The sequence below is a fragment of the Nyctereutes procyonoides genome, unplaced genomic scaffold (assembly GCF_905146905.1).
Source record: "Nyctereutes procyonoides isolate TBG_1078 unplaced genomic scaffold, NYPRO_anot_genome, whole genome shotgun sequence".
NCBI lineage: Eukaryota > Metazoa > Chordata > Mammalia > Carnivora > Canidae > Nyctereutes > Nyctereutes procyonoides.
This window is the reverse complement of record NW_026575128.1, coordinates 15,541,567-15,563,171: the sequence shown is the minus strand read 5'-3', so window position 1 is coordinate 15,563,171 and position 21,605 is coordinate 15,541,567. Positions and strand designations below refer to the sequence as shown.

At 55.3% G+C, this 21,605-nt stretch overlaps 1 protein-coding gene and 1 non-coding gene across 13 annotated transcripts; both read right to left on the bottom strand.

Moving 5' to 3' along the window:
* Nucleotides 1–2,282: 2,282 nt before the first annotated feature.
* LOC129520952 (U5 spliceosomal RNA) lies at nt 2,283–2,397 on the bottom strand. Its single transcript, XR_008666716.1, has one exon. It is a non-coding gene; the product is annotated as a U5 spliceosomal RNA (small nuclear RNA).
* Nucleotides 2,398–5,343: 2,946 nt separating this feature from the next.
* Nucleotides 5,344–21,118, bottom strand: PTCH2 (patched 2). Of its 12 annotated transcripts, none has more exons than XM_055342103.1 (22): nt 20,917–21,108; nt 20,303–20,495; nt 14,341–14,530; nt 14,166–14,235; nt 13,911–14,002; nt 13,119–13,314; nt 12,026–12,147; nt 11,525–11,882; nt 11,281–11,436; nt 11,105–11,197; nt 10,235–10,360; nt 10,028–10,146; nt 9,584–9,932; nt 9,318–9,454; nt 9,135–9,229; nt 8,909–9,051; nt 8,645–8,825; nt 8,229–8,509; nt 7,976–8,113; nt 6,688–6,830; nt 6,511–6,610; nt 5,344–6,125 (listed from the first exon to the last, which is right to left on the bottom strand). In XM_055342103.1, exons 1-22 carry the CDS (start codon nt 20,986–20,988, stop codon nt 5,859–5,861), a joined length of 3,621 nt encoding a protein of 1,206 aa, XP_055198078.1. In that variant the 5' UTR covers nt 20,989–21,108; the 3' UTR covers nt 5,344–5,858. The 12 variants fall into 12 exon arrangements, with proteins under 12 accessions (XP_055198078.1, XP_055198077.1, XP_055198079.1 ...); XM_055342102.1 differs by having other exon boundaries at nt 9,142–9,454; nt 11,525–11,656; nt 11,735–11,882; nt 20,917–21,106; XM_055342104.1 differs by having other exon boundaries at nt 5,344–5,914; nt 9,142–9,454.
* Between the last annotated feature and the right edge of the window lie 487 nt (nt 21,119–21,605).

Genomic DNA, 21,605 nt, shown 5'->3' with positions numbered 1-21,605 from the left:
TAGCATGTGCTGAACCCCACTAGTAGTATAGTGATTAAGAGTATGTCTCTTCTGGAGTGAGGATGCCTGGGTGTGAGTCCTAGCTCCACCATTTTGGAGCTTCATGACTTGAATGAGAGTCTGTAACCTTTCTGTGCCTCAATTTCCTTAAAGTGGAGCTAATAACAGAATCTACTTAGTAGGGTTTTTAGGAAGATTGATTTTGTAAAGTGCTAAGAACCATTCAGATTATCTTTGTATATGTGTTTAGAAAAGAAATCCAAACACACATACAAATCAAATTCATTAACTTGCTCCACAAATATTAAGTGCTCGTGTGAGAGGCACTGATTTAGGATCATGGAATCCATCAGAGAACAAGTCAGGTAAAGTCCTTGCTCACCCAGCTTACATTTTAGGAGAAACATACAGCAGACAAGTTAATGTAGGAAACAATTTCAGGGATAGTTTGTACTCTGCAGATAAATAAAACAGGTTAAGAGGATAAATCATGGTGTGGTGGGAGCTGGCCTGCTTCATACAGGGTGGTAAGGGTGAAGGAGAAAAGGTGTGAACCCCGTGTCCTGGGAAGGCATCTGGAGGGGTTCGTGCAGGAGTGGAGTGTGTGATCAGCTTTACATTCAAACAATTTTTGTGTTGGGGCACCTGGGTGGCTCAGTAGGTTAAGCGTCCAACTGGTGATTTTGGGTCAGGTCATGATCTCGTGGGTCCAGAGACCCCACAGTGCGGGGCTCCACGCTCAGCTGGGAGTCGCTTGGGATCCTTGCCCTCCCACCCTCCCCCTACTTGCATGTGGCTCTCTCGCTCAAATAAATCTTTAAAAAAAAGGCAATACTTTTTTTTTTTTTTTTAAGATTTTATTTATTTGGGGATCCCTGGGTGGCGCAGCGGTTTAGCGCCTGCCTTTGGCCCAGGGCGCGATCCTGGAGACCCGGGATCGAATCCCGCGTCGGGCTCCTGGTGCATGGAGCCTGCTTCTCCCTCTGCCTGTGTCTCTGCCTCTCTCTCTATGTGTGACTATCATAAAAAAAAAAGATTTTATTTATTTATTCATGGGAGACACACACACACACACACACACACACACAGGCAGAGGGAGAAGCAGGCTCCATGCAGGGATGTGGGACCCGATCCCAGGTCTCCAGGACTACGCCCTGGGCTGACAGCAGTGCTAAACCGCTGAGCCACCCGGGGTGCCCGAGATGGCATTTTCTTAAACCCAAAGAATTAGGGGCACCTGGGTGGTTCAGTGAGGCGTCTGCCTTCAGCTCAGGTAGAGGTCATGGGGCCCTGGTCCTGGGATCGGGCCCCATGTAGGGCTCCCTGCTCAGTGGGGAGTCTGCTTCTCCCTGTCCTTTTGCCTGTTGCTCTCCTTGCTTGTTTTTTTCTTTCTCTCTCTCAAATAAATACAATCGTAAAAAAAAAAAAAAAATTAAATGAGCTCCCTCGCAAAGAAGACGCAGATAGGTGGGAAGAGCTAGGCCTAAAATCCGAGGACATTTGGCGGCTAGCCCTACCCATTCTGTCATAGTGTAGGGCACACCACTGAGACTGTCAATTACTTATCCCGGTTATATTACTTGCCCAATTTTTTTTCAGTGCTTGGCTCTACTGGTAAATTAAGCCCCTATTACGGTAAGGAATATGGTATCTTCGGCATGAGAACAGGGCTAGCGGGAGAGCTGGGTGGGGGTAAGCCACTGAGGAGGTCATACCCAACTGCTGGGGGACAACTGGGGAGTCTGAGAGCAGGTGCGAACTGTTTACCCCCTTTCTGCTGTATCTCAAGCCACATATACCGGCAGGAACATACCATAAGAGATTATATTTAAGATTTTATTTATTCAAAAAAAAGATTTATTCATATGAGAGAAAGAGAGAGAGAGAGAGGCAGAGACACAGGCAGAGGGAGAAGCAGGCTCCATGCAGGGAGCCCGACGTGGGACTCGATTCCAGGACTCCAGGATCATGCCCTAGGCCGAAGGCAGTGCTAAATCGAAGGCAGGTGCTAAATCGCTGAGCACCCAGGGATCCCCAACATACTAGATTCCTAACCTTCTCTCCTGTTCGCCACCCCAGAAAGAAGTTAGGACGACCCACAGTTGACTGCTTCAAAAAACCCAAGCAGCGAAAAGACTTTTAAAGAGAATCGACCCACAGGAAAGCACCGAAGACCGGAAATTACCGAACTATGTACAGCACCACGGGTTACCTCCCGACGCAAAGACGCACGACTCTAACTTCTCACACCCGTAGTTCTGCTCTTCGAACCGAGAAAGGTGAGCCTCGTTAGCCGAGGCCTCAAAAAATTGGGTAAAAACTCGTAACTGTTCCTCTCCACGGAAATCTTTAGTAAAAGGCGAAAGATTTATGCGATCTGAAGAGAAACCAGAGTGTGCGGCCGCGACCCGCTCGGAAGCCCCTAGAGCCAGACAACACTCGGCACAGTTATGGTTGTTCTGTGTCCGCAGGGTTCGTGCTCCCCGCCCGGAATTCGTGGGGAGCACATTGTTTCTGGCAGGCAGCGTGCCCGGCGACACTGCACAAACCTCCGGTGGGGCTGGACCTCAAGCAGCGTGAAACTGCCTTTTCGTGGTGCACCATGGGTATGCAAATCACGGGCGCTCGGGCCGCAGAGACGCCCCGGGGACTTCGGGCGGCAGCGCTCGCTCCTTGCCCTGCGGTCTGCGTGGGCACTCGCGCAGGGCTTGCTCCCAGTGAGGGGTGCCCCCCGCTGGTGCCCGGCCCTATACCGGGGCTGGGGTTGTTACTTCCAGTGCTTGGGGTGCCGTCTAATGGCAAACCTGCAGCGATCCTCTGGCCCCCGTCCCGGGACAGAGCAGAAGCACTAGGGCAAAGACACCCGGGGACCCCGGGACCTCCTGGGAGGCAGGTCACGACCCCTCCTGCAGGAGGTGGCATCCGGTTTATATTACAGGCTGTTCCATCCAGGAGGAAAAGTGGGTGCAGTCCGGTGAATGATGGGGGGTGCTCAGGGAGCCTTGGGCCTGCCTAGGGTGTGGTGCGCCTGAATGAGGCGGGGGTCTGGCTGGGCCCCGGGAGAGCCGGTGAGCGCGAGGCTACAGAGAGCTGCACCTGGAAGGGGCTCGGATTTCATCCTGTCCGTGATGCCACCCAGGGTGGGCTGCCCCGCGCACCTCAGGACTTGTCTCTGAGACTGAATGTGATTCGTGCCCCTGGACTGACCATTCTTGGGATGGCCCAACGCCAAGTGCCTGGGATCAGCTCAGTTGCTGCCACACCAGGGCATCCTTCTGTGTTTCAGGGTTATTCCCTAATCGGTCTGAACAGAAACCTTCAGCACAGCTAGTATCTGTACAAACTACAAAACCAGAGAGCACCGGGGAGATGCTGGGCTCTTCCTTACATCAATGATTTCATTAAAAATCATGAGAAAAGGGGGATCCCTGGGTGGCTCAGCGGTTTGGCGCCTGCCTTTGGCTCAGGGCGTGGCCCTGGAGTCCTCGGATCAATGGATCAATCGAGTCCCACGTCGGGCTCCCTGCATGGAGCCTGCTTCTCCCTCTGCCTGTCTCTGCCTCTCTCTCTCTCTATCATGAATAAATAAATAAATCTTAAAAAAAAGATAAAACAAATAAAAATCATGAGAAACCTGGGTGGCTCAGTGGTTGACCATCTGTGTTTGGCTCAGGTTGTGATCCCAGGGCGGGGCCTGGGACTGAGTTCCCCATCAGGCTTCCTGCAGGAAAGCCCACTTCTTCCTTGCCTGTCTCTGCCTGTCTCTCATGAATAAATAAAATCTTAAAGAATGAGAAAAAAAAAATAGCACCCTACAGGATAGGCTCTAATCCTCCCATTTCACAGATGAGGACACTGAGACAATGATGTTAGCTAGGTTTCCTAGGCCACTCTGCTTGTGTCAGCTTGTTGTTGGCTGATATCTTTTGCACTATTCCAGCTCAGTGAGCTCTCCTGCTCCACCCAGAAGCCCCTCAATAACGACCCAGACTGAAATCCCGCCCCCATCCCCTTGCACGTGGTGGATGCACACCCCACTTTAGGTTCAAAGCCAATTACCCAATTACTCATTTCTCTTAGGTCTTTTCAGGCGCTGTAGTTTGTTTGTTTTCTTTTTTTAAGATTTTATTTATTTATTCATGACAGATTGAGAGAGAGAGAGAGAGGCAGAGACCCAGGCAGAGGTTGAAGCAGGCTCTGTGCAGGGAACCCGACACGGGACTCGATTCAGGATCACACCCCGGGCTGAAGGCGGCGCTAAACCGCTGCGCCACCGGGGCTGCCCAAGGCGTTGTAGTGTTGATTCAACTGCTGAAGGTTTGTGTATTAAATTAATTCATCTCACATTTAGACAGAACGTGATTTCCTGGCCTTTAGCCTGGTGGGTGGGATGTGAGAAGGTGGTGCTCTTAAGGTGGGGTTGTTCCTGGTGAGTGGGTGGCTGGACCCCAGGGAGGATATCTGTGTCTCTTGAGACTGAGCCCTGGAATAGCTGGGGAAGGGCAACAAAAGGCCTCCTCCACTTCCTAGGCTGAGGTGCTGTGTTCTAGCTCAGGGGCGTGGCCAGAGTCTTCAAGGCCTCTGTACTGTGGGGCTGTAGGACATCACAAAACTAAGAGCCTAAATACTGGCTGCTAGCACCATCTCAATTTCTGGACATTTCCCCCACCGATCCCCTGACTGTGCTGCCAGAGATGCCCCTGGGGCGCCAGACTGCTAACTTGCAGAGGCTTCTAGCCTTGGAGGTTGGCTTAGAAGTAAAACTCCTAAAATATCTCCCCAGACCCTGCTATTTCCATCCCAGCTTCACCTTCACCTGTTGCCTGGCTCTGCCCCTGTACCCATGCCCCCTATGATGCTGAAACAGAAAGGTGGGCGAGGAGTCTCGGGGGGGCAGCCCGAGTGGCTCAGTGGTTTAGCGCCGCCTTCAGCCCAGGGCCTGATCCTAGAGACCCAGGATCGAGTCCCACGTCGGGCTCCCTGCATGGAGCCTGCTTCTCCCTCTGCCTGTGTCTCTGCCTCTCTCTCTCTCTCTCATGAATAAATAATAAAATAAAATCTTTAAAAAACATAAATAAGAGCCACATGGTAGTTTGACAACGAAAACATTTGTATCATTTCGTCTACCAAGCACTTGACCCAGTCCTGTTCTCAACTCTACGACCAGCATTATGTTTGCTGAACATCATCTTCACTTCCCAGGTGAATAAATAGGCCAAAGTTATGGGACAAAAATTTAGAACCTGGGGCCTTTCCCTCCTAGGACTAGAGCAGCCCCAGGAACGTAGGCCATGACACCTCTACTTGCAAACTCCCCTTTGTTCAAAAGAAAAGAGCCAGTCATTTGAGAGGAGTTCATATAGAATATATTTCACTCTTTAAAAATAAAACTTTCAGTGTAGCTAACATCTATACAAACTACAAAAATAAACATCTTCATATAAATAATTTATGTGGTAGGATGTGGGCAGAGATACGGAGCTGCGTACTCTGGAGTTCCCAAGCAGTGGGGGGCCAGGCCTAGCAGAGGGTGCTGGAGGCCCCCCCAGTCTTGGCTTGCTAGGGGCCCGGGGCACAGGGCTGGGGAGGGGGAGAGGCCGGACGCACCACCTGGTTGGCTGGCTCCACCCGCCCCCCGCCGGCGCGGGCACTAGAGCCCAGTGTGCAAGGCACTCCGAGCCTACTTGGGGCGGTTCTGTGGACAGCAGGGAGGTCCATGACGGCTGAGGCAGGAGAGGGGACGCAGGCGGACACAGCAGCAGGGCTCCCCAGGTGTCGTCCTGCCTTCAGTAGCACCCCCCCATTGCTTCCCAGTGACTTCAGGTGGCCCTAGCAGGGTCTCCATGCTTCAGATGCTTTCACCCAGTGGCTGGACATGGTCCCCTGGAACTGAGGTTGCTGGAGCCGTTGGCAGCTGGTGTGGCAACAGGGGACCAAGTGGGCTCGTCAGAGGCTGGGTGGATGTAGGCACCGGGCAGTGGGGGTGGGTGGAGGGCCACCGTCATGGAGGTAGTCACTCTGGCAAAGCTCTGGGGCAGGGTGGGGGGCAACCCCCACCTGAGCCCTCCTTCTCGTGGAGCTTGGGGGCTGAGGACCTCTGGGCTCTCCTTGTACATCTGTACCACCTGGGGGAGACACAGGTCCACTGAGCCCAGGGATACCAGGACCTCAGTCCCCTTCAGCAGCTCACTGGTGCATCACCACCATGGCTTCCATAGGATACAGGAGCTGGCAAGGGACAGGATATCAAGGTCTGGGACAAACCCGGCACCTTGCTCTGGACCCTAAATGCTAAGTGGGTCCGAAAAAGAAGCCAGGAAAACTGAAGTGCAGGACCTTGGTGTTGGGGCAAAGGGAGAGGCTGCTGCCCTCCGAGGACCTCATGGGGAGGGTCCTTGTGAGGTGAGCCCTGTCTTTTGGCCACTGAGAACATTTTGTCTTGGCTCTGTCTCTTCCCTTGCCTGTCCCACCCCAACCCCTGGGCTGGGAGCAGACGGAGGGGGTGGCTACCTCTGGCGGGGGGCCCAGGATGGACAGCAGCACAGGCAGCAGCACGAGCCCATGGAGGAGGCCCAGGAGGGTGAGCACAGTTAGCACCACGAAAAAGTACCTGTGGGGGCGGGGCAGTCACCTGGATGGCCCTTGCAGCCAGCGCCCGGCCCTACCCCTAGGCCCAGCTCCCCCTACCGTATGATGAAGTCAAAGTTGGAGCCAGCAAGCATGAGCAGACCCAGCAAAGTGGACACAGCCCCATCGGTCACTGGGGCGAACGTGCGCTCTAGGGCGTGGGCAGCCCGCAGGTTCCGGCTACCCTGGGTGGTCAGGAAGCCCTGGGGGCAGAAAGAAAGAGGCCTGTAGCTGCCCCCTAGCCACCCTTGCCCCCAGCCCCTCATCGGCCCCCAGGGCTCCCGGGACCCTCCAGGAACACGAGGACTCTACTTAGGTAACAAAAGGAAACAGAGAGTTCTAGAACGGCTGGCAAACAAGGCCTGCCCCCTGTGTTCGTAAATAAAGTTTAGCTGAAAGAGCCACACGCAGGCACCCACGCGGCGCCGTCTGTGGCCGAGTCGGGGGTACAAAGGCAGAGCTGCTCCTGAGCCTAGTGTTTGCTCTCGGGCACTTCGGTTTGTCCAGGAGGATGGATACGAAGTGGTCAGAGTTATTTGTTAGGATGGGGTTTCAAAAAAAAAAAAAAAAAGGATGGGGTTTCAGAGGATCCCTAATTCTTTGTACTTCTCTGTATGCTGACTGCCCCGGCCCCCACCCCCGGAGGATATTCGTTCCCATCATCACCAGAACAGGGCCATTCTGTTTGTGGGGCCCAGCCAGGTTTGGGATGGCGCTCCCTGCAGTCTGTGGCTCCCACTCCCGCTCCCCCACCTCCTCGTCAGGGACTGTGGAGCTCTGGGAGGGGCCGGGCCTGCCTCAGTTCTACACTCTCTGTCTTGGAAGAATCTCTGTCTTGGAAGAATCCGTCTTTACCCCATCGTCATCCAGCTGCCACCCCACTTCTCTGACCCCTTCACAGTAAAACCATCCCAAAGAATTACTGGTTCTCATTTCCTCACCTTCCGTTCTGTCCTCATTTTGGTCAAGGCTTTGTCCCCACTTCTATGCTGCAATGGCCGCTTATTTATATACGTGTTCCTCCTTCCTGTCTACACTCTAGACTAGAAGCTCCTTGAAGGTAAAGTCCGTCTGTATTGCTATTGTATCCCCAGTTCTCCTTTTGTTTGTTTATTTAAGTAATCTCTATACCTAATGTGGGCTGGCACTCTTGACCCTGAGATCGAGTCACATGCTCTACAAATCAACCTGGCCAGGTGCCCCTATATTTCCCCCATTTTTTGAGGTGGGTGCCCAAACAGGGACTGGAACCAATTCTTAAGGGATACCTAGTGCATAGTAGGTGCTTGAAAAATATTTGTGGAATACTGAATCAGCTGGTCCACCCTCCCCCAGGGCCTGTGCTCACCAGAGCCACGTGGACTGTGAACTCAACACCAATGCCCACAGAGGCCACAAGGATCACCACGGGAATGGCACTCAGTTTGATGCCCAGGAAACCCATGATGCCAAAGAGCTCCACAGTCATCATCGCCAGGACCAGTACCTGGGGAAGGCAGGGCTCACCCAGGGCTCCTGGGAGAAGGGGTGACGGGCAGGGCAGGGCAGGGCAGGGCCGGGGAGCCACGGGTCTCTCCTGCCTCCTCCCTGCGAGGACTCACGATGAGGCCAGCTGTCCAGGGGTTGAGCAGCAGCAGGGCACAGACGAGGAAAGTGCATACCAGCAGGATGCAGATAGCCAGCAGGAAGTAGCGCCGCAGGCCCAGATACTGCTCCCAGAAGAGGAAGGGGGAGCCACTGGGGTAGGCGCGCACCCCGGCCCGGCCTGCCTCGGCGCATGCTGCCCGGGCCCCCTCGATGGCCTCCACGAAGTCTGCAGTCTTCTGGAGGCCACGCAGTAGGAAGGGGAACTGGGCAAACTCCAGGGGCTGGGCCGCCGGGACTGCGGAGGGCAGGGGGGGCAGGGAGAGAGGGAGGGTGGCCAGTGAGCGCGGGGAGCAGTGGGCAGGGCCTTAGGGAAGGGCCTGTGTGGGCCCAGGCCGGGGCTCTTGCTGGGCTCCCCTTGCCCGGGACTCACTGCGAAGGTTCTCCCCGGTGGTGTCGTACTTGTCGTGCAGCCACTCGGGAGGTGGGGGGTAGAAGTTGGCCTGTGAGGCCGCCAGGCCCAGCGGGTCACTGCTTACCCACATGGTCAGCCCCACGTAGAAGAGCTCAGGTGCAATCAGCCCCTCTTTGTCTACCAGCTTCCGTGTGGTCAGCTGCAGAGGCAGAGGGCGCTGAAGGCCGGGGCCCCTGGGCCTGGAGCCCCTCTGTGTCCTGACCCTGCCAGCCCCCTGCCAACCTGGCTGAAATCCAGAGGTTCTTGGGTATCCCCAGTCTGGATGAGCAGCTTGTAGGCCAGGGCCCCGTCCTCGGAGCCATTGCGGCACGAGTGGCGGCTAATGCGCCCAGAAGCCCAGTCCTGGTCAAAGGCGGCCTGGATTCCTAGGGGAGAACAAGGTAGGGCGCGTTAGCCTGTGGTCCCCGGGCCTTCAGCCCGCGGCCGCCCTCTCTGCCTGCTTCCTTGCCTCTCACCCAGGAGCCAGTTCCGGTAATAGTGTAGCCAGGTGCGCGGTGCCTGGGTGGCAGGTGTGGGCAGCACGGCCTTGAGAGAGCTGAAGCGCTGGTGCAGATCAAAGAGGGCGCGTTGGGAGTGGGCGTAGTCAAAGCCACCCTGTGTCACCAGGGCCACCTCATACAGGGAGAAGTACCTGAGCTGGGCGCTCAGGAAGGCGTGCTCCTTGGTGCCCCGAGGCACCACATCCGTCAGGGCCAGCCCGTCCTGCACCAAGGTTGCTCCATAGAGGCTCAGGCCCAGGAGAGCCCCGAAGAGCACCAGCACGATGGCCTGTGGGGAATGGCGACGAAGCTGGAGGCCCAGGGATAGCCACGGCCTCAGGTGGCGGGGTGGGGCCCAGAGACCCTGCTGCTCACCCTGCCCGGGCTCAGCCCAACTTCTCCCAGGCCAGGCTCTTACCTTGCTGTGTGACTGGAGCAGCAAGGGTGCAAACTGAGAGCGGGCAAAATGGGCAAGATTCCAGCGGGCACAGGGCAGGGAGCTGCAGGTTGCCTTTTGTCTTGTCCCCTCCTCTTGGCCTAGAAGGTCCCGTGTGGATCCTCCTGGGCTGAAGAGCTCAGAGCCCAGCGGGTCAGAAGGTGGGGGCACCAAGCGGGCTCGGGGAGGCAGGATGGTAACCACGTGCTGGCTGCCGGCTTCGCAGTGGGCAAAGGCTTGAACCGTGGCGGTCAGGTGGGCGATGCCCACTGGCACCGTCCCGTCCCCCAGTTCCTGGGGCAGGATCTGAATCACCCGCGCAGAGCAGGGGCTGGAAGAGGCAGAGAGTGGGGGTGACGGTTCTGTGGAAATGCTGGGGCCACAGAGGAGAGGCCTGGGGTGAGGGTGGGGACGCAGGGACAGTACCTAGAGAAGCAGCAGAGCACGTCAAGGCGCTGGCAGTGGCGTCGGTGCAGGTCCAGGCTGAGGACCGCTGGGAAGACAAGCATCACGGCTGCAAAGTTGCAGCCAACGACTATGGCTGCCTGGGGGTGGACAGGAGGGACACAGAGGCTGGATGAAGCGGCCCCCTTCATGCTCACCCCGAGCCTGGGCCCTTCCTCGAGGCCTCACCTGCAGGGAGAAGGCTCGCAGGGCCGGGATGGGAACCAGGGCGGCCATGAAGAAAGCAACCATGTGGCTGATGGACGTGAGCGCGACGCTGGTGCCCGTGCGCTGCAGACACTCGCCTGTGCGCTCCTGCCAGGACAGGGGAGGAGCCGTGGGTCCTCAAGGTAGAGCGAGGGGGAGGCGTGGGAGCTTGGGATGGCAGAGGAGGGACAATAACCACACGGCGGCTCCTGCTTACGGAGTCCCACACACGTGCCACGCACACCGTCCCGAGCATTCAGCTGGAGTTCTCTCTGACCCTCACAACACCCTTGCCACACAAGCACTACTGTCACCCCTGTTTACAGATGAGGAAACTGAGGCACAGGCAGGTTAATTACTAGCCTAAGGTCACTTAAGGCCAAGAGGCCCTTTTTAAAAAAAAAAAAACTTATTTATTTATTTGAGCAAGAGAGAGCATGAGGGAGCATGAGCAGGGGAAGGGGCAGAGGGAGAGGCAGAGAATCTCAAGCAGACTCCCTGCTGAGCACAGGGCCCATCATGAGGCTTGATCCCATGACCCTGAGATCATGACCTGAGCCGAAATCAAGAGTCAGATGCTGGGACGCCTGGGTGGCTCAGTGGTTAAGCGTCTGCCTTTGGCCCAGGGTGTGACCCTGGGGTCCCCGGATCGAGTCCTGCATTGGGCTCCCCACAGGGAGCCTGCTTCTCTCTCTCTGCCTGTGTCTCTACCTCTCTCTCTATGTCTATTTATGAATAAATAAATAAAATTAAAAAAAAAGAGTTGGATGCTCAACCGATTGAGCCACCTGGATGCCCCAGTCAAGAGGCTCTGAAGCCTATGCCGAACTGCTCCGGAGGATGAAGCCTTACCTGGAGAGGGGTGCCAGGTGGAGCCTCTGTGAAGGCATGTGCCAGCAGGAATATGTCATCCACGCCGATGCCCAGTGCCAAGAAGGGCAGCACCTGGAGGGGCACAGGGGTGAGAAGCTGGAGCGACTGAGCAGCCTCACTGGGGGCCCCGAATCTGCCCCGTGGTCCTGGGGTACCTGGGTAGTGGCGGCATTGAAGGCGATGCCCAGCAGGGCGCAGAGCCCAAGGCCCGAGGCCACTGCCAGGGCTACCAGCAGCACCCCCGCAAGGCCCACGGCACCCTGGGACTGGGCACAGTCCCAGCGCAGCATCGTCACACAGGCATAGGCTAGCTGTGGGGAGAGAGGACAGTCTTGGACGGTGGTTCTCGGGGTGGGCGCTGGGTGGAGGCCAGGGCAAGGCGCCAGGAGCAGGACCCACCATGAGCAGATAGCCTCCGACCACACGGGCAGCACTGACTTCAGAGAAAGCATGCAGGATGTCATCCAGGGTGGTGGAGGAAAAGGCATGGATCTGCTGGGATGAATTCTGAGGCAGGGCCTCCTGAGCCAGCTGCAGAGACAGGGTGGATCTGAGGGGCAGGAGGAGGGAGCAGCCTCGGGCACCGCCCTCGCCCATCTGCACACTGACCTGCACGAAGCGCCGCTGCCAGGCCTGCAGCACTGTGCCCGCCTGCTCCTCGCTCCAGCCGATGTCATGCGTCTGGTAGTCGCCCCGGAAGTGCTCGTACAGCTGGCGGGGACTCATCAGCAGGAAGGTGCTCTGCAGGGCCTCCGCCCTGGCGAGGGTAGTGGAGAACTGGGGGTCAGGGCTGGCCTCCACAAGCAGCGGGGGCGAGGACGGGCTTGCGCGGAACCACCTAGATGGGAGTGTGGATTCCCACGCCTGCGGCCCCCACACCAGCCCCCAGGGAAGCTTTACCTCAGCAGCTGTCCTTGGGGGTCTCTGGCCATGCCCCCCAGCAGCAGTTCCTCCTGCCAGTGCATGAACTTGTGGGAAAAGCCGTGACAGCCCCCACTCAACTCCTGAGCCACGTTGGGAGCCTGGAAGGGGACAGGAGAGGGGTCAAGGTCCCGGCTGTAGGTAACTGGGCGTCCCCGGGCTGGGACCTCCGGGAACCCGGTCTGCCACGGACTCTGGAGCCTGAAGTCTAGATAACTATTCTCCTGAGCCTCTCGCCTACCCTGAAAGTGAACAGCTGTCCTGCGGAGAGGAGGCCACCAGAGGAAGCAGAGTCTTGGAAATAGCTTGGGGAAAGAGCTGGGATAACTTTGGTGGGTTTTGGAAAAAGGTTCATTTATAGGGCCACAGAGACACTCAGGGAAGCTAGGTAAGATACTTGTGCTTAGCTAGCTTGTCCTCAGTTTCTATGTATAAATCTTTTTTTTTTTTTTTTTTTTAAGATTAAGTCTAGGGACACGTGGGTGGCTCAGCGGTTGAGTGTCTGCCTTTGGCTCCGGTCGTGATCCTAGGGTTCTGGGACCAGGTTCCTCATAAGGCTCCCCGTGGGGAGCCTGCTTCTCTCTCTGCCTATGCCTCTGCCTCTCTCTGTGTCTCTCATGAATAAATAAAATCTTAAAAAAAAAAAAAGATTGGGATCCCTGGGTGGCGCAGCGGTTTGGCGCCTGCCTTTGGCCCAGGGCGCGATCCTGGAGACCCGGGATCGAATCCCACATTGGGCTCCTGGTGCATGGAGCCTGCTTCTCCCTCTGCCTGTGTCTCTGCCTCTCTCTCTCTCTCTCTGTGTGTGACTATCATAAATAAATAAAAATAAAAAAAAATAAAGATTAAATCTATTTGGATAAAGACCAGCTTTTCTGGGCTTAGAGAAGCACAAAGGGATTCATATATGACTTGAAGGTTCCTTAGGAGAACTGAACGGGAAGGGAACACTCTAGACATCTAGCACAGTGGGGGCAGGGTAACAGAGCACCACCTGCTCTCCAGACCCGAGGAACATACGGGGAAAGGGAAGTAAAATAGCCGTTCTCTGGCAAACCTGGCTGGAACCCACCTGCTTGCTGTGATGGTTAGGGGCACTAGGCGGGCAGTGGAGGTCGTCAGGGTGCAGACAGGGCCGCCCCACGTAGGCCTGGCCCACCTGTGCCTTGTCTAGCAGCTCCCGGAAGCCCTCGAGGGAGGCAAAGGGCCCCAGCTCCTCCAGCAGCTGCTCTGGATCCAGGTTGGTCCACTGGATGTCAGGGCGGCCGCTGAGGGGAGAGCCCGTGGTTGGCGAGGATAAAGGATCAATTCCCACCCTCCAAAATGCAGCTGGGGATCCCTGCTGCACCCCACCCTCCTCCTAGCTCCTCATGCATCCCTCCATATGAAGGGTCTGCAATGCTGAGCTTCCCAGAACCTTCCAGGCTATAGGAGCCCATGAGGTTGCTGCACTGGGGTGACATGAGGACAGACAGTACTCAGGCGCAGAAGAGGCCCAGAAGAGCCCCACGGGGTCCCTTCCCAAGCCATCTACCTTGGGTTCCAATACATAACCACGTGGGCACCCACGTGGCACCTCTGACAGGCTTTCCTGCTGACCCGACGGCTTAGCTGACACCCAGCTACCTCTCCTGGGGCAAAGGCTCTTTCTGGGGACCTTTTTTCTTCTCTTTGTTCTATTCTGTCTAAATAAGTCTGCCTTTCCTTGGGAGGAAGAGGAGGATGTGGAATGAGCCTTGGGGCAGCCTGTGCTTTGACCCTGGCCTCACGGGGGGCCAGGCCCCCGGGAAGGTTCTGGTCATCAAGCTCACTCCCGCCCTCTCCCCGATAAAGCAGGGCCTGGGGGCGGCTGGGCAGCACTCACGGCAAGTAGGCTGAGCCCCCTTGGAGCTTGGCGCCCTCCCAGAAGCAGTCGAGGGGGGTGAGGATCACACACGGAAACAGCTTCTCAATCATCTGCCGGGGACACCCAGGCCACATCAGTCCTGTCCCTGGGCTCCTTCCTCCGCAGTCTCTGCGGGATGCTCTCTGTGACCACCCCCCTTACCCTCCTCGTCTCTCAGAACCCTCCCCTGCTTGCAGAAGAGGCTCCCCCTTGACCCAGGCTCAGGATACTCACTCGCTCAATCATTCCATTTTCAATTAGGGGAATCCCTGACTTGTAGCAGATTTTGTTCAAATCCCAGGACCTGAAATGGCCGGGGCACGAGAGATGAGCGCAAGAGGGGGATTCACACAGCAGCCCAGCCACAGCGTGCCTCACTCCCAGCGGCTGGGGACTCAGCCAGACTCACTTTCCGTAGAGTGATACTTGCACTTTACTGGCGGTGAGGGCTGCCTGGAGGTGGAGGCCGAGCGCCTCGGGGGTGAGGACGTTCTCCCCTTCCTGGCGTGGGGTCTGTATCAGCATCTGGGAAGTGTATGCAGCCTCCTCCCCCAGCTTCTCCTTGGTGTAATGCAACTCCTGGCTCACGCGGCTGCCCACTGCCAGAGCAGATAGAGAAAGCTGGGGGAGAAGAGCCTTGGTGGACCAGAGCTCTGGGGGATGGCCGACTCCAGCTTGCCGAGGCCTCCCAGGACGAGCAGGACGAGCGGGAGAAGTGCCCTGAGAGGAGCCCCTGCTCTGCCCCCCGATGGTCATGTTGACTCCCCAGGCTCCTGGCACTCTGCTTAGAATCTGGAGCTTTGCACGGAAGGGAGAGACCTCATTGGATGGCTCTATGGAATTCTTGTGTGGTCTAAGATTTGAAGACGAATCAGGTCGGCTAGAGATGGGGCAATCAACTTCAAAAGGAGAGGTCAATAGGAGTTGGGCCGGGGCTGGGGTTAGGGAGGTATCCTGGTAAGGGGGTCATACTCAGTCCCTCTGTGCCTTGGTGAGGAAGACAACGAGGGACAAAATTATTAGGGAGGCTGCCATGGGGAGGGTCTCCTAAAAGACCGGGTGGTGCTAGGGCTTGTTCCTGGTTTGGGTTGTCTCAGGCAGTGCTTGAGGAAGGGACGCAGGGTCTGGTAATGACGGCCCTGTGGTGGCACTGGCGAGGGGGAGGGTGGGACAGTCAGTGTGGTTGGTGCTGCATCCTGCCTCTGCTCATGTGCGAAGTACCTGGAATCAGCTCATGTAGCCTGGGGAGGTGACATCAACGGGAGCAAAGGGGAAGAAAGGCTTCCAGATCCCCTTCCTCAGTCTCACCGTCCAGGCCACAGGGAGGCCCAGTGCCAAGCCTGCCTTAGTCTCCTTGATCTCGGCACCCCTCAAGTCCTGCACTGTGCTGGTGCAGGGTCATGCTCTGTACCAGGGAGGGGTGCGGGGAGGAGAGCGGGCAGGGCTGCTGTTAGGGGCTATGGCCTGACGGTGGTTTGGAGGAGGCCAAGGGCAAGGGCCAAACCACCCCTGAAGCTTTCTAGACTTGGTCTGGTCTTGGGCCCAGTTGTGCTTCCACCTGTCTGGGGCCTCTTCCTGTTGGGTCACTGCTACCCCTGGGGCCTGCATGTGCATCTTCTCTAAGACTCCAGCCCCACCCGCGATCATCATGTTCCCCAATCTCTTTTTCAAACCCATGTAATCTCCTGAGTCATGAGAGCTGCACACCCCTAGTAACCCCTTGACACAGACCGACCCAGATGCTCACACTTCCCCGCTCAGATCATATTCCTGGCCCTCCCTCACGAAGGTAATCTCCCACAGCCACATTGCAGGCTTCCACATTCTTCTTCCTTCTCTGACTCCCCAACTCCTTCCCCCAGGCCTGCACTGTAGTGTTTATTTCACCAGGCTTAGGCCAGAGCTGCCACAAGGAGGAACAGGAGGAGTGAGAAATAAGCTCCTCATGGTGAGTCTGCTGAGGGGAGGGAGGCACGAGAGAAGGAAGGAACCCAGAAAGAGCCATCAAGAAACCAAGAGAAAGAAACACAGAAAACGTAAAGTACAACATCAAAGAAAATAAAGAATCCTTAGAAAAAAGGAGAAGAGAAAAGTATACCTCAACTGACAATAATGATGATGACAGACATGAGGACAGATGGCCTGGGGTGTACTGTGGGGCAAGAAGAGACAGCAGGTGTAAGGGGGAGTGTGGGGCTCTGTACAGACCTTGCTTTGGGCCTTGGCTCTGACACCTGGTCTGTGCCTGGGGCAAATTACTTAGTCTCCCTACCCTCAATTTCCTCATCTGTTAAATGGGGACAGGGCCCACCTTGGTAGAATCAGAATCAATGCAAGCAAAGTACTTAGGAAACTGTCTAACAGCACAAAGAAGGAAGAGAGAAGGAATTATTGTTTATTATTTAATAGTTGCTAGAAAAGAGATTGTGGAAGATGCCTGGGTGGCTCAGTGGTTGAATGTCTGCCTTCGGCTCAGGGCGTGGTCCTGGAGTTTTCGGATCGAGTCCTGCAATGGGGTCCTTGCATGGAGCCTGCTTCTCCTCCCTCTTCCTATGTCTCTGCCTCTCTCTGTGTGTCTCTCATGAATAAATAAAATCTTAAAGAAGACAGATTGTGGGACAGAAAAATGAGAAAGAACTGGAGTGAAAAAAGACTGAGCAGGGAAAAAGTAGGAGAATGGGGGAAGGAGACCTCAAAATCAACACATCTGTTAACAACTCTTGTACCTTTATAAAAGGTGAAATATAACCTGTTAGCCATTATGGATAAGGAACCCACCTTATAGGTAATGTTATAATGGTAATATGTATTATAGGTAATATGAATTAAAGCAGCAACAAATAATCATCTATCAAATTAGGGGGAAAAAAAAAGAGAGAGATAGCCCTCATTGCTGGCTTACAGGTTAGAGTTAGGGTTAGGGTTAGGGAGTGCACTCTAACCTACCACCAGAGTGTAATTTGGTATGATATTTGGAGGGAAGCAATATTGTAATAGGTATCAGACCCTGAGAAATGTTCAATCTTTGGTCCAGAAATTTTACATGTGAGGGCTTGTAAACTATTGTAGTGATGCAGGCTTTCTCTGAGTGAATGGGGACCCATGGCAGGTTTTGAGCAGAGAAGTGAGATGACCTAACTTTTTCATCACCTAACAATATATTCTGGAGCTGAGCTGTGAATGAATAGGAATTGGCCAGGGGAAGAAGTCAGGAAACGGCATTCTGGACCAAGTACGTGTAGGGAACTGTCAAAGGCTCCACATTGCTGAGTGAGGCAGAGACAATGCTGAAGAAGAATTCAAGAGTTAGGTTGCAGAGGGCCTAGAATGTGTGCTAAGGAGCTTGAATTTGATTCCGGAGACTCCCCAGAACCTAGTAGAAAGTAGTGGAAGGGCTCTAACCAGGGTACCGACTTGGCCAGAGTTAGATACACCACAGGAGGGCAGTGTGGAAGCAGATTGGAAGGTGAGGCTTGCAGAAGATTGGTCACTTCTCTAATGCTTTGATTTTGTTGGCCATCCTCTGAAAGGTCCAGTGATTCAGGGAAGCTGGATCCCTCCGCAGCCTCAGGGGGTGAAATTTGATTAGTCAATTGCAGTAATTCCATTGCATTTGCCAAGTGGAGGGTTTAGGCATAGGATGCTACGCAGTTCTTGCCAAAGTGACTAAATGGGAAGTCAGCTGCGGGGCTTCTGGTAAATTTTTCTTCACTTCCATTAAGGGACCACACTGCTGTAGCCACTTGGGACAAGGAGGTGATAAGCCTGAGGAGAAAAGCCCAACATGCTGAAGAAGGCAGAGGAGAAAGACAGAAAGAACCTGGGTCCTTGTTGATGGCCTTAGATGACTGAATTAAGCATCCTGGAACTTCTCTAGTTCTACTACCAGCTTTCTTGTGACAGGGGATAATAAATCAATCTTCTTCCTTCCTTCCTCCGGTCCTCCTTTCCTTTTCTTTTCCTTTCTCATGTGGCTAAAAGCATATTAAATGATACAATCCAGAGTGTACTACCAGAGACCAAGAAAGGCCTCAACTAGAGCAACGGCCACAAGGGTTTAAGGGAGGGGTCTGCGTGAGAGAGGTTAAGAAAGAAGAATTTGCTGGTTTAGTAACCGTTAGGTAAGCAAGAAGAACTGAGGGTCACTCCCGAGGTTTTAGCCTTGGGTTTTTGAGTGGATAGTGATTCCACCAATTGACATGTTCTACCCTGCCTTCTAGATACAGGCCCCTTGGTTTCAGGGACAGCTCCAATTTCAATCCATTTCTATCACAGTTCCTGTAAGTACTAGCTTAGCTATATGTTTTTTGTTGTTGTTGTTTTTTGTTTTTTAAGTTATTTAGAGATCAATCTATCTCTGAGCCTTTTAGCTTGGGCGCGATCCTGGAGACCCGGGATCGAATCCCACGTCGGGCTCCCGGTGCATGGAGCCTGCTTCTCCCTCTGCCTGTGTCTCTGCCTCTCTCTCTCTCTCTGTGACTATCATAAATGAATAAAAATTAAAAAAAATTAAAAAAAAAACTGATCAGGAAAAAAATAAATAAAACTGATCAGGAAAATCAATCAATCAAACTGATCAGGAAAGACAAGTCACATTTTGTCTGTCACCATGGCAAAGCTGGAGGGGACCCTGAACTTTGGTCCAGAACTCTGATGTCCAGTGTCCTGCTTCTTTCTTTGCTTTCTGTACTAGCAAAACGGGAAAGGAACACAGAATACTCTTCAGTCCTCACCTTGATCAGCTCCTCATTGCCGAGGGCATTGCTGGGAGAAGCCTCAACTACAGATGTACAGAGAAAAGTTCAGGTCAGGGTCACTGCTCTTATCTCACCCCAGCCCTATCTGATACGGGACACAGCAGTATTCTGAAATAAAGGAAGGGGCAGCCCAGGTGGCTCAGCGGTTTAGCGCCGCCTTCAGTCCAGGGCCTGATCCTGGAGACCCGGGATCGAGTCCCATGTCAGGCTCTCTGCATGGAGCCTGCTTCTGTCTCTGCTTGTGTCTTTGCCTCTCTCTCTCTCTCTCTCTCTCGCTGTGTCTCTCATGAATAAATAAAATCTTAAAAAAAAGGAATTGGCTACCACCAATCACCCCGCTATAAACAGCAGCAAAAAACCTGGTGGGATGTAGCCTGTCCTATGCTGGAGTGTAGGAGAGAAGATGAGGAATGTGGAGGTTCAAGTGGTGTTTAGATGGGAAAGATCTGGGAAATGGAGAAGGAGGAAGAGGGGGGAGACAGCTTCTATTGTGGCAGGAAATCCAGCAGTCATTTGGGACCACCCAGGCAGCAGTAGTGTGGGTGGGGGTATGTGTATGTGCATGTATGCACATGTGTGTCCTGGGGCTGGGGGCAGGCAGGCAGGCAGGCAGGCAGAGAGAAACATCTGCTCTGGACCCCAGGGCTGGCCTGGAGTGTGTATGTATGTGTGAGCCTGCAGAGGGCTGGGGTAGGGTGGGGATGGGGTGTGAGAGCCTAACAGGCAGGCAGGCAGGCTCCAAGAAACATCTGCTCTGCATCCTAGGGCTTGCCAGCATTTGAAATAACTCAAGGGTGTGAGACTCTAACCTGGCCCTGCCTTTGGGTGTGGGCCAGGGCTGGGGGAGATTTGGGGGAACCCACAAATGCAGATTTCCCAGGAAAGAACAGAGGAGAGGGTGACTCTAATCAAGGGCCAGCATATGACACTGAGCCCCTGGACAGGGGAGTTATGCTAAAATTATTAATAAGAAATCATTTTTATCTAATGATTCCATTAGGAAGTGAGGATTTGGTTGCATTTGACATCGCTGTTGCCTCAAAGTGTAGACCCGGTGCCATATTTTTTTCCCCCACTAAATGGTTGTAGGGGGCCTAGGTGCATGGGACTCTAGGTGCATGGGACCTCTCCACTGAGGCCTGCCAGCAAATTTACTCAGTTTCCCCATCCCAGTTGTAATTTTCTTGATTCTCCTGGTCAGGTGTGATCTCTCTCTGCCTCCTCTTCATCATAATCATACTCTGTTCTATATTCTATCTTGTATTTTATCCCAGCACATATTTTACTTTCCTTGCTACTGAAAGATTTTGGCCGTCTTTGCAAACCCTGCCATGTAGTAAAAAATATACATAAAAAGTTGGCGAGAATTGCTAAATAAACAGACACATAAACTCGCAGATAACTATTCTATATACCTATTCACAGGACTCCCCCATCAGCAGATGTCTATTTACAGGTGTAAGAGGGAGCTACTCCCAGATGCCCAGGTTCTGGCAGGCAGGTACCCTCCCCAGACCCAGAGCTGAGCCCACTAGAACTCGGCCGCCAGGTCCTCACCCTGCTCTTGTTTGGGGCTCACCATACCCAAGTCCATGACTAGTGTCCACAACTCACCTTCCACCCAGAGCTGTTCTAGGTCTGTCTCAACGATGGCCACGCGGAGACCCAGTGCCAGGGCTCCGAAGGCCAACAGGCCCAGGAAGAGCACTTTGCCACAGTGTCTCTGGATCCCGCAGCCCAGAGAGAAGAGCAGGCCCTGGAAGTAAGCGCGAAGCCAGAGTGGAGACTTCAGGCTGCCGGCTGGGATCTGGGATGGAGTGAGAAGGCTCAGCCAGGCATTACTGCAACGATGCATGAATCCTCCCCCTTTATCCTTAGGGACACCCTCTGCCAAGCCCCAGGTTCTTGGCTTCTGGATGCAGGACAGGTGGGACCTACACGGACACAGGCCCAAAGCTGGAAAAGATCTGACTCTATTCCTAGCCCCCACCCAATACACACCCCAGGAAAGCGCAGGTCGTCTCCTGAGAGGAGGACACACACGCACACGTCTGTTCTCAGGTGGACAGAGGTGAGACCCAGGCACCCTCACCGGGCAGATGCCCAGGAGACGCAGAAGCGCGCACACGCTTAACCGGGGCTAGAACCCTGCACCTGGGCGACATCACACCTTGCGGAGTGACAGACCCGGGCCCAGGGTCTCTTCCCCAGGCTTCCCCTCCACTCACCTGGGGCGACGCGGCTCGAGCTGGGGGTGTATAGCCAGGGGGCAGCTCCTGGAGCGGCGGCGGCCGGGCCATGCCGGCGGGGATGGGGGGCGTGGGCGCCCCCAACCCGCGTTATCTGGGATTCCCCATAAGCCGGCCTGGGACCCCTGCCCGGGAGCCCCGCGTCGGGGCCCGCGGCGTGGGTGAGCGGCGGGGGCGGGGCGGGGCGGCGGCGGGGGCGACGGGCCCGGGCGCAGGCACAGCTACCGGCCCGCGCCGGGCCGCACCGCTGGAGGTGGCGAGCGCAGTGCGGAGGGGAGGCGTCCCTGGCTGCAGAAAAAGGGAGCGGGCCGGGACGCCGCCCTCCGATTGGCTGAGGGTCCGCAAATTACCCGGGGCCGCGCGGCCGGATCCGCTGCTAGGCGACGGCGCCGCGGGGGGCGGGGCGGGAGACCACCCAGGCAGGGCGCCCCCGCGCCTCGCTGCCGGCCGCCCGCGGGGGCCCCGGGGAGCCGCGGGGATGGGATCCCGGGAGGCGCGGCGCTGGCCCGGCGGCGGCCAGGAGGCGCCAGAGCGGAGAAGGGGGATCTGCCGGCCGACCCAGCCGACGCCCCAAGACTTCACCCTTTTCTGCTTCCATTCCTGCCCCTACTGTCCGGTCTTTGCCAGGCCAGACCCGACCCATGCCTCTCTAAAACGCAAATGTGACG

Coding starts and splice junctions, on each gene's coding strand:
- PTCH2 (XM_055342099.1), bottom strand. CDS start 20,988: ATGGCCCGGCCGCCGCCGCTCCAGGAGCTGCCCCCTGGCTATACACCC. Junction 14,531..20,302: donor AGAACAGCTCTGGGTGGAAG/GTGAGTTGTGGA, acceptor CTGCTCTGGCAG/TGGGCAGCCGCGTGAGCCAG. Junction 8,114..8,228: donor CCTGGACAGCTGGCCTCATC/GTGAGTCCTCGC, acceptor TGCCTTCCCCAG/GTACTGGTCCTGGCGATGAT.